Source organism: Delphinapterus leucas, chromosome 5 (assembly GCF_059928025.1).
Source record: "Delphinapterus leucas isolate spDelLeu-1000000601 "Yukka" chromosome 5, BTC_Dleu_Yukka2, whole genome shotgun sequence".
Classification (NCBI taxonomy): Eukaryota; Metazoa; Chordata; class Mammalia; order Artiodactyla; family Monodontidae; genus Delphinapterus; species Delphinapterus leucas.
The window spans coordinates 129,271,240-129,283,330 of record NC_143133.1 but is presented as its reverse complement, the minus strand read 5'-3'; the positions used below and the strand labels follow the sequence as shown (position 1 = coordinate 129,283,330).

Below are 12,091 nucleotides of genomic sequence, written 5' to 3'. Positions count from 1 at the left end.
CATTCTGAGGGTTGTCTTTTCATATTGTTTATGGTTTGCTTTGCTGTGCAAAAGCTTTTAAATTTCATTAGGTCCCATTTGTTTATTTTGGTTTTAATTTCCATTTCTCTAGGAGGTGGGTCAAAAAGGATCTTACTGTGATTTATGTCATGGAGTGTTCTGCCTGTGTTTTCCTCTAAGAGTTTTATAGTGTCTGGCCTTACATTTACGTCTTTAATCCATTTTGAGTTTATTTTTGTGTATGGTGTTAGGGAGTGTTCTAATTTCCTTCTTTTCCAAGTAGCTGTCCAGTTTTCCCAGCACCACTTATTGAAGAGGCTGTCTTTTCTCCATTATATATTCTTGCCTCCTTTATCAAAAATAAGATGACCATATGTGTGTGGGTTTATCTGTGGGCTTTATATCCTGTTCCATTCATCTATATTTCTGTTTTTGTGCCAGCACCATACTGTCTTGATTACTGTAGCTTTGTAGTATAGTTTGAAGTCAGGGAGCCTGGTTGCTCCAGCTCCGTCTTTCTTTCTCAAGATTGCTTTGGATATTCAGGGTCTTTTGTGTTTCCATACAAATTGTGAACTTTTTTGTTCTAGTTCTGTGAAAAATGCCATTGGTAGTTTGATAGGGATTGCATTGAATCTGTAGATTGCTTTGGGTAGTGTAGCCATTCTCACAGTGTTGATTCTTCCAATCTGAGAACATGGTATACCTCCCCATCTGTTTGTGTCCTCTTTAGTTTCTTTCATCAGTGTCTTACAGTATTCTGCATGCAGGTCTTTTGTCTCCTTAGGTAGGTTTATTCCTAGGTATTTTATTCTTTTTGTTGCAATGGTAAATGGGAGTGTTTCCTTAATTTTGCTTTCAGATTTTTCATCATTACCGTATAGGAATGCAAGAGATTTCTGTGCATTAATCTTGTATCCTGCTACTTTACCAAATTCATTGATTAGCTCTAGTAGTTTTCTGGTAGCATCTTTAGTCTTCTCCATGTATAGTATCATGACATCTGCAAACAGTGACAGCTTTATTTCTTCTTCTCCAATTTGGATTCCTTTTCTTTCTTTTTCTTCTCTGATTGCTGTGGCTAAAACTTCCAAAACTATGTTGAATAATAGTGGTGAGAGCGGACAGCCTTGTCTTTTTCCTGATCTTAGAGGAAATGGTTTCAGTTTTTCACCATTGAGAAAGATGTTGGCTGTGGGTTTGTCACATATGGCCTTTATTATGTTGAGGTAAGTTCCCTCTGTGCCTACTTTCTAGAGGGTTTTTAACATAAATGGATGTTGAATTTTGTCAAAAGCTTTGTCTGCATATATTGAGATGATCATATGGTTTTTCTCCTTCAATTTGTTAATATGGTGTATCACAGTGATTGATTTGCGTATACTGAAGAATCCTTGCATTCCTGGGATAGACCCCACTTGATCATGGTGTATGATCCTTTCAATGTGCTGTTGGATTCTGTTTGCTAGTATTTTGTTGAGGATTTTTGCATCTATGTTCATGAGTGGTATTGGCCTGTAGTTTTCTTTCTTTGTGACATATTTGTCTAGTTTTGGTATCAGGGTGATGGTGGCCTCGTAGAATGAGTTTGGGAGCATTCCTCCCTCTGCTATGTTTTGGAAGAGTTTGCAAAGGATAGGCGTAAGCTCTTTTCTAAAATTTGATAGAATTTGTCTGTGAAGCCACCTGGTCCTGGGCTTTTGTTTGTTGGAAGAATTTTAAGCACAGTCTCAATTTCAGTGCTTGTGATTGGCCTGTTTATATTTTCTATTTCTTCCTGGTTCAGTCTCTGAAAGTTGTGCTTTTCTAAGCATTTGTCCATTTCTTCCAGGTTGTCCATTTTATGGGCATAGAGTTGCTTGTAGTAATCTCTCATGATCTTTTGTATTTCTGCAGTGTCAGTGGTTACTTCTCCTTTTTCATTTCTAATTCTATTGATTTGAGTCTTCTCCCTTTTTTTCTTGAGTCTGGCTAATGGTATATCAATTTTGTTTATCTTCTCAAAGAACCAGCTTTTAGTTTTATTGATCGTTGCTATTGTTTCCTTCATTTCTTTTTCATTTATTTCTGATCTGATCTTTATGATTTCTTTCCTTCTGCTAACTTTGGGGGGTTTTTTTGTGCTTCTTTCTGTAATTGCTTTAGGTGTAAGGTTAGGTTGTTCATTTGAGATGTTTCTTGTTTCTTGAGGTAGGATTGTATTGCTATGAACTTCCCTCTTGGAACTGCTTTTTGCTATATCCCATAGGTTTTGGGTTGTTGTGTTTTCATTGTTATTTTTTTCTAGATATTTTTTGATTTCCTTTTTGATTTCTTCAGTGATCTCTTGGTTATTAAGTAGTGTACTGTTTATCCTCCATGTGTTTGTATTTTTTACAGATTTTTTCCTGTAATTGATATCTAGTCTCATAGTGTTGTGGTCAGAAAAGATGCTTCATATGATTTCAATTTTCTTAAATTTTCTAAGGCTTCATTTGTGACCCAAGATATGATCTATCCTGGAAAATGTTCCATGAACACTTGAGAGGAAGGTGTATTCTGTTGTGTTTGGGTGGAATGTCCTATAAATATCAATTAAATCCATCTTGTTTAATATATCATGTAAAGCTTGTGTTTCCTTTTTTCTTTTCATTTTGGATGATCTGTCCTTGGAAAGTGGGGTGTTAAAGTCCCTTACTATGATTGTATTATTGTCAATTTCCCCTTTTATGGCTGTTAGCATTTGCCTTATGTTTTGAGGTGCTCTATGTTGGGTTCATAAATATTTACACTTGTTATATCTTCTTGGACTGATCCCTTGATCATTATGTAGTGTCCTTCTTTGTCTCTTCTAATAGTCTTTATTTTAAAGTCTGTTTTGTCTGATATGACAATTGCTACTCCAGCTTTCTTTTGATTTACATTTTCATGGAATATCTTTTTCCATTCCCTCACTTTCAGTCTGTATGTGTCCCTAGGTCTGAAGTGGGTCTCTTGTAGACAGCATGTATGTGGATCTTGTTTTTGTATCCATTCAGCCAGTCTGTGTCTTTTGGTTGGAGCATTTAATCCATTTACATTTAAGGTAATTATCGATATGTATGTTCCTATAACCATTTTCTTAAGGTTTGTTATTGTAGGTCTTTTCCTTCTGTTGTGTTTCCTGCCTAGAGAAATTCCTTTAGCATTTGTTGTAAAGCTCATTTGGTGGTGCTGAATTCTCTTAGCTTTTGCTTGTCTGTAAGGGTTTTAATTTCTCCGTTGAATCTGAATGAGATCCTTGCTGGGTAGAGTAATCTTCGTTGTAGGTTTTTCCCTTTCATCACTTTAAATATGTCCTGCCACTCCCTTCTGGCTTGCAGAGTTTCTGCTGAAAGATCAGCTGTTTATCTTATGGGGATTCCCTTGTATGTTATTTGTTGTTTTTCCCTTGCTGCTTTTCATATGTTTTCTTTGTATTTAATTTTTGACAGTTTGATTAATGTGTCTTCGTGTATTTCTCCTTGGGTTTGTCCTGTATGGGACTCTCTGTGCTTCCTAGACTTGATATTTTTTTTTTTTTTTTTTTTTTTTTGTGGTACGTGCGTCTCTCACTGTTGTGGCCTACTCCCGTTGCGGAGCACAGGCTCCGGACACGCAGGCTCAGCGGCCATGGCTCACGGGCCCAGCCACTCTGCGGCATGTGGGATCTTCCCAGACCGGGGCACGAACCCGTGTCCCGTGCATTGGCAGGCGGACTCTCAACCACTGCGCCACCAGGGAAGCCCCCTAGACTTGACTGACTTGATTGACCATTTCCTTTGCCATATTAGGGAAGTTTTCAACTCTAGTCTCTTGAAATATTTTCTCAGTTCCTTTCTTTTTCTCTTCTTCTTCTGGGACCCCTATAATTCAAATATTGGTGCATTTAATGTTGAACCAGTGGTCTCTGAGACTGTCCTCAATTCTTTTCACTCTTTTTCTTTATTCTGCTCTGTGGTAGTTACTTCCACTGTTTTATCTTCCAGGTCACTTATCCATTCTTCTGCCTCAGTTATTCTGCTATTGATTCCTTCTAGAGAATTTTAAATTTCATTTATTGTGTTGTTCATCAGTGTTTGTTTGCTCTTTAGTTTTTGTAGGTCCTTGTTAAATGTTTCTTGTGTTTTCTACATTCTGTTTCCAAGATTTTGGATCATCTTTACTATCATTATTCTGAATTCTTTTTCAGGTAGACTGCCTATTTCCTCTTCATTTGTTAGGTCTGGTGGGTTTTTACCTTGCTCCTTCATCTGCCGTGTGTTTCTCTGTCTTCTCATTTTGCTTAACTTACTGTGTTTGGAGTCTCCTGTTCGCAGGCTGCAGGTTCGTAGTTCCCATTGTTTTTGGTGTCTGCCCCCAGTGGCCAAGGTTGGTTCAGTGGGTTCTGTAGGCTTCCTGTGGAGGACTGTGGTGCCTGTGTTCTGGTGGATGAGGCTGTATCTTATCTTTCTGGTGGGCAGGACCACGTCTGGTAGTGTGTTTTGTGGTGTCTGTGACCTTATTATGATTTTAGGCAGCCTCTGTGCTAATGGGTGGGGTTGTGTTCTTGTCTTGCTAGTTGTTTGGCATAGGGTGTCCAGCACTGGAGCTTGCTGGTCGTTGAGTGAAGCTGGGTGCTGGTGTTGAGATGGAGATCTCTGGGAGATTTTCGCCGTTTGGTATTACGTGGAGCTGGGAGGTCTCTTGTGGACCAGTGTCCTGAACTCGGCTCTCCCACCTCAGAGGCACAGGCCTGACACCTGCCCGGAGCACCAAGACCCTGTCAGCCACACGGCCAGGCACGTGGGGAGTTTCTTGCCTTTTGGGAGGTCTGAGGTCTTCTGCCAGCGTTCAGTAGGTGTTCTGTAGGAGCTTTTCCACGTGTAGATGTATTTCTGATGTATCTGTGGGGAGGAAGGTGATCTCCGTGTCTTACTCCTCCACCATCTTGAAGGTCTCCCTCAGCTTATTTTAAAGAAGAGGTGGTAGTGGCTTATTTATTTCCGTTTATTCACAGCCATCATCTACACTTGCAAAACAAATAGCACACAGAATGAGTGACTTTGTGGGCCCCATAGAGGGCCTCACAAGCGAGAAAGTGAGTGATACAAAGAAAATGCTTCATAGTAAAGCAACCATACTGCAATAAAACTTAATTTAGAAAAAAACAGAGAAAACAAAAAGAAAATGCTTCAAAAATAAAGACTGGAGTGAACCTGGCATTGGCTGTGTGTGTCGTCCGGGGCAGTGTCTGGTTCCAGGTAGCAGTATTGTGCGTGGTGAGATGAGGCAGCTGTGTGTACCTCAGCATTCAGCGACGCTGGGAGCCAGACTTGCCCACGGAGGGTACAGGGGCCTGTGGTGTCAGGCAGACCCGAAGGCAGGGGCTCCTGGGTTTCCTCCTTGGTGTTTGTGTGATGCCTCTTGTCCCCAGTCAGAGCCACATTTAGGAACTGTTGACTTGGAGTTAAAAGAAAGAAAAGAAAAGAAAAAGATATTCCCAATTCCCCAGTTCTCTAGTTCTGTACCATGTACTTATTCATTGCTTCTCTGTCATATACTTAAAAAACATGAACAAAGGTTACAGGGCAGCCCCATTTCAAGCAGGAGCACTTGAAATGTGATCCATGTGTGTACTTTGCTAGTTATAGGTTGTGAGACTCACTTATGGGGAATGGATGGCCCAGGACAAACAGCCTGTCAGGAGGGGATCACATATCTTACCAGTTCATATACATCCTTCTAGGTTAGGGAGAGCAGTCAGGAAGCAGAATCGTAGTACTGCTGTGTCAGTATTTCGTTCACATAGCATGGAAATGCCAGCACTAACACCATTTCTAAACTGTTCAGCATCTGCCAAATAAAAATCAGTGGCATTATTTCAAATACAAAAAATCTTAGACTGGGGCTTCCCTGGTGGCGCAGTGGTTGAGAGTCCGCCTGCCAATGCAGGGGACGTGGGTTCGTGCCCTGGCCTGGGAAGATCCCACATGCCGCGGAGCAACTAAGCCCGTGCACCACAACTACTGAGCCTATGCTCTAGGGCCCGCGAGCCACAACTACTGAGCCCACGCGCCACAACTACTGACACCTGCATGCTCTAGGGTCTGTGTGCCGCAACTACTGAGCCCACGAACCGCAACTACTGAAGCCTGCGTGCCTAGAGCCCGTGCTCCACAACAAGAGAAGCCACTGCAATGAGGAGCCTGCACACTGCAACGAAGTGTAGCCCCTGCTCACCGCAACTAGGGAGAGCCCGCGCGCAGCAACGAAGACCCAACGCAGCCAAAAATAACAAATAAATAATATATAAATTTATAAAAACGTAAAAATACTAGATATAGTTGTCCCTCAGTATCAGTAGCGGATTGATTCCAGGAGCCCCCATCCCCATACCATGCTCAAGTCCCTCATATAAAATGTTGTATTATTTGCATATAACCTAAGCATATCCTGCCATAGACTTCATTTTTTATTTTTTTATTTTTTTAATTTTTTTTAACATCTTTATTGGGGTACAATTGTTTTACAATGGTGTGTTAGTTTCTGCTCTATAACAAAGTGAATCAGTTATATATATACATATGTTCCCATATGTCCTCCCTCTTGCGTCTCCCTCCCTCCCACTCTCCCTATCCCACCCCTCCAGGCTGTCACAAAGCACCGAGCTAATATCCCTGTGCCATGCGGCTGCTTCCCACTAGCTATCTACCTTACTACGTTTGTTAGTGTGTGTGTGTCCATGACTCTCTCTCGCCCTGTCAAAGCTCACCCTTCCCCCTCCCCATATCCTCAAGTCCGTTCTCCAGTAGGTCTGCGTCTCTATTCCCGTCCCACCCCTAGGTTCTTCATGACATCCTTTTTTTTCTTAAATTCCATATATATGTGTTAGCATACGGTATTTGTCTTTTTCTTTCTGACTTACTTCACTCTGTATGACAGACTCTAGGTCTATCCATCTCATTACAAATAACTCAATTTCGTTTCTTTTTAAGGCTGAGTAATATTCCATTGTATATATGTGCCACATCTTCTTTATCCATTCATCCGATGATGGGCACTTAGGTTGTTTCATCCTGCCATAGACTTTAAATCCTCTCTCGATTACTTATACTACATAATACAGTATAAATGCTATGTAAATAGTTGCCAGTGTGTGGCAAATTCAAGTTTTGATTTCTGGAACCTTCTGGAATTGTCTTTTTTTTTTTCCCCTGCATATTTTCCAGCTGAGGTTGGTTGAACCTCCAGATGTGGAACCGTGGATAAGGAGGGCCGACTGTATACTGCCAATGCTGTAAAGCCAACAACTGTTTCTATAGTAACTGTTTTCACTTCTCCCATAGTCACTTTTAATTTGAAGTGTTCAAAACTTTATCTTGCTTTAGAGACCAACACCACATGGTAAAGATCTTTCTTTTGCCTTGGGAATAGGCAAATAATGCTTAGAATAAAATCTCTTCTGAGAGGGAGGTTAGAAAATTCTGAATATTGGCACCAGTTTTAAACACACTTTCCCAACACACTTATTCCAAGAGATACTTGTACCCGTTGTAGGTACCTAGTGCTGTTTTATGGTGTGTGTGTGTTTATTTTAGTGATTTCAATCCCAAAATTCAAAATAATTAGAAAAGTAGGCATGAGAATGAATCAAGTCCCTCTGGGTTCTGTGTTGCAGGCTTCCATACCTTGTCTCCCCGGACTGGAATCCTTTCTCTGATTAGTGTTTCTCAGGCTAGGGAAATGTTCCAAGATCCCTGAAGGAACATGTTTCTAAAGAATAAACAAGGGGAATTTTAATTAAAACTGCTTTTCAATGATTTCATTGAAATATACACAAATACAAAAGGAGGTAGATATACACTTCTTATTCATATAGCATTTAAATGTTATAAAACCAAAGCAAATTTACAGATTAGATATTAACAAAACTCTAAAATCAGTAAAACACAAATTAGCCTCATGGATTTAACGTGATGAGCAAATGCGTTACTGAAGCCAAACCCCACTTGCATTGTGATCAGGACTGCGGGCTGCCAGGCCTGGGGATTTGAGTTCTGCAGCTTGTTCTATACACCCAGGGATGACTCAGCTCTCTTTTGTCCTTTCAGCTGCTATTAAACCTTCATTCATGCAGGGAGCCAGGACTGCAGTGGCCTTTTCCTGGACACAAATGCATCACTTACAAAGGAAGACTGCTTTTCTTCTTTCTTATTACCCTTGGACAATTCAGTATAACATGGCACCAGTGCAATCATTAAAATAAATGCAAATTATATGGTAACACATCATTATAAAGAGGTCATTCAGAATGTGTTTTTATTTTGTTTAGGCTATCATTAAAAAAAAACACAAAATTTAAAAAATTCATAGTGCACTTTCAGATCTCTGGGAATAAATCCATGGTTTTCTGTTTGAGAAACGCTGCTACAGGTCAACGTGATCTATACCGTTGATTTTTTTTGTTTCTTTCTGTTAGGTTATGTAGCAAACATTATTCATTAACTTAACAAAACCTTTCAGGAGAGAGTTCCTTTTTTCTCCTGATAAATGAAACTAGCATACCTCTTAGATATGTTTGTGGTTGTATTTATTTATAGGCATACCTTGGAGAAATTGTGGATTTGGTTCCAGACCACTGCAATAAAGCGAATATCACAATAAAGCAAGTCACACAAATTTTTTGGTTTCCCAGTGCATATAAAAGTTATGTTTATATTGTACTGTAGTCTATTAAGTGTGCAATAGTATTATGTTTAAAAAAACAATGTACAAACCTTAATTAAAAAATACTTTATTGCTAAAATATGTTAGCTGTCATTTTAGCCTTCAGCAAGTTGCAGTCTTTTTGCAGTGGTAACATCAAAGATCACTGATCACAGGTCACCATAACAAATAAGAATGAGAAACTTTGAAATATTGTTAGAATTACCAAAATGTGACACAGAGACATGAAGTGAGCAAATGCTGTTGGAAATATGGCGCCCATAGTCTTGAGAGACTCAGGGTTGCCACAAAATTCAATTTGTGGGAAGTTGGGGGAGGGTAGGATGAATTGGGAGATTAGGTTTGACATAAATATACTAACTACCATGTGTAAAACAGATAGCTAGTGGGAACCTGCTGTATAGCACAGGGAGCTCAGGTCGGTGCTCTGATGACCTAGAGGGGTGGGATGGGGTGGGAGGGAGGTCCAAGAGGGAGGGGGGCATATAGGTATACATACAGCTGATTCACTTCACTGTACAGCAGAAACTAACACAACATTGTAAAGCAATTACACTCCAATAAAAATTAAATAATGTAAAAAAAATAAAATGTTTAAAAAAGCAGTATCTGTGAAACACAATAAAGTGAGGCACAATAAAACGAGGTATGTCTGTATTGTTATTCCCCTCCTCAAAAGTTTATTCAGATTTATTCACATATTGATGGAGTGTCTTCTGTAGGCCAGGCATTGGTCTAAGTGCCTAGTCAGGGACAGCTTTCTAAATATCTTTTTTCTTTAATTAATTTATTTTTGGCTGCGTTGGGTCTTTGTTGCTGCGTGGGCTTTCTCTAGTTGCGGCGGGCAGGGGCTACTCCTCGTTGTGGTGCACGGGCTTCTCATTGTGGTGGCTTCTCGTTGCGGAGCATGGGCTCTAGGCACGCAGGCTTCAGTAGTTGCAGCACGCGGGCTCAGTTGTGGCTTGCGGGCTCTAGAGCGCAGGCTCAGTAGTTGTGGCACACGGGCTTAGTTGCTCCGCGGCATGTGGGATCTTCCCGGACCAGGGCTCGAACCCGTGTCCTCTGCCTTGGCAGGTGGATTCTTAACTACTGTGCCACCAGGGAAGCCCCCCAGGGACAGCTTTCTAAATATTTGGTTTCTCCCAAGAGGAACTCTGTGTGTGTGTGTGTGTGTGTGTGTGTGTGTGTGTGTGTATGTGTGTGTGTAAAAGGGAGACTTAACACGTTGACAAATGAAATTTGCATTATCCACTTTACCTGACAAAATTAACCTCTGAGGTCATGGTTGTAAAGCTCCTGTTTGGGAATTAGATTTCTTATAAATGAGAGTTCTATTAATACTGTGAATTATGGGGTTAGTGAAATGGTTTGTAAAGGTCCTTTAAAAATTTTTTAAATTGTTTTTAGTGTTCTTCTCACTAGTCTGTTCCATCAAAACTCCAGTCAGCTGTTCAAATGGTGTTAGTTCCATGGCCAAATGGTCAGATAGGTTATCTGTTTTGTTTTTTGTTTTGTCATTTGTGGGAGGTAGACAGTTCAAGTTTTGTAATCCAACTAAGAGACTTTTTATGTTTCTTTACACAGAAGGCTAGACCATCTATAATGCAGGTAAATGACTCTGTAAAATTTATTTATGTATTTTTCCAGCAGTATTCTCTGTGGGCTACTATAATATTGCCAATAATATGTTTTATCCTAGGATGCTGTAACACTTTGTTCCTACCCTTTCATCTTCGATGCCCAAGCCAAGACCAAGATGTTACAGACCGATGCTGAACTACAGATGCAGGCAACGTATTTTAAACCTTACTTCCTCTTCTTATGGGTTTCTTTCATCTTATACATTCAGTTGTAATTTTTCCTAATAGGAGAAAGTTGGTTTGGATGAAGTTCCATTGTGACTTTTAGAACTGTTAGAAAAATTTTCAGCAATTTTATATTGAATATAACACATATACGTGAATGTACATCTACACAAACGGGGGTGGCAAGTGTCTTCATAAAGGGCCACATAGTAAATATGTGTCTTTGTGGGCCATACAGTTGTCTCAGGTATTCAGCTCTGTCGTAGCATGAAATTTGAATTTTATATAATTTTCACATGTAGTGAAATATTTTTCTTCTGATTTTTTAAAAACTATTTAAAAATGTAAAAACTACTGTTAGCTCAAGAGCTGTACAAAAGCCGGCAGCAGGCTGGATTCGGTCCTTGGGCCATTGTTTGCTGACCCCTGATAGATAATTAAGTGGAGCTTGGCAGTTCTTTATTGCGCGAAAACTCAAGTTATAGAGATTTGTTTAATTTATTTTAGACACCCATTTTTATTGTAAAATATAATTGGTTTTGACAAGCCTACAAAGACATCTGTGAATTAGCAATCCAAATCTACCAATTCCCATTGTTGGTGGATATATAACTTCATTCATCTCCCTCTCCCTTTCCCCATCTGTCTGTCTCTCTCTAGCTCTTATCTATATATATCTGTCTCTATATATATATGTTTTCACAGTGATATATCCATGATATTGACAATTTAAAGGTTTTCCAGAGAAAATGGACATTTTTCAAAGAATAAACACCATTTTTAGCAAGGGGTTGTTAGGCTTCTTTTCCTGCCACTTTGAAAGTCATAGTTTCTACCCACTGTCCATCATCACTTTCTTCTACGAAGATATTATTTCAGTCTTCATCAGCTTAGTCTAAATTATTTTCGAATGAGTTATGGATCATATGGTTTATATAAAGTGTTTCAGTTAATCTCTTTGGGTTCAGATTAGAAAGATTTGTGTGTTTTGTAAACATGAGTAACTGAGAAAATCTACTGGAAAAGTTAGGAGGAAAATAAAGACCAAAATGGAGCTGCAGTCAGCCTGGCCCCGACCTACCCCTGGTCCAAAGGCAGGGCTGGCTGCTGTCCCTACTCACAGGTGCGCTCTGAGTGGTAACTGTGCTCTTGGATGTGCTGTTCCAGGTGGCGGTCAACGGGGCCAACCTGCAGAACGCCTTCATGCTTCTCACCTTGGAGCCTCTGCTGGCCAGAAGCCCCTTCCTGGTCCTTCATGTTCGCAGGAGCAGCCTTGTTGGAGATGCCCTGAGAGAGCTGAGCATTCATTCTGATATTGATTTAAAAAAGCCTCTCAGAGTGAGTCCTTCTGTATATACCTCTAAATCCCTTCCTGGGTTTTCTTTACACAGTGTTGATGAAGCTGCAGAGATTTTATTAAAATCGTGGAGTACAGCCATTCATTCTTTCTTTCATTCATTTTACAAGAATTTACTCACTTCCTTCTGTCCAGTCACCAAAGAGAACATCTCAACGTGACATCAGATAAAAATGCCAGTGGGTTACGTGAGGGGAATATAGGGCCTTTTTTGTCTGCTCTC

General features: G+C 40.0%; 1 protein-coding gene across 6 annotated transcripts in view; it reads left to right on the top strand.

Moving 5' to 3' along the window:
- Positions 1-12,091, top strand: part of LOC111179053 (putative E3 ubiquitin-protein ligase HERC3) — a 137,286-nt gene that overhangs the window by 72,214 nt on the left and 52,981 nt on the right. For 4 of the 6 annotated variants that reach the window (XM_089912476.1, XM_022582299.3, XM_089912473.1 and 1 more), the window contains 3 exons: positions 10,291-10,314; positions 10,406-10,495; positions 11,679-11,849. In XM_089912476.1, the coding sequence (XP_089768602.1) occupies positions 10,291-10,314; positions 10,406-10,495; positions 11,679-11,849 (285 nt within the window). The remainder of the gene's footprint in view (positions 1-10,290; positions 10,315-10,405; positions 10,496-11,678; positions 11,850-12,091) is intronic. The other 2 variants (XM_022582305.3, XM_089912475.1) reach the window with 1 other exon arrangement.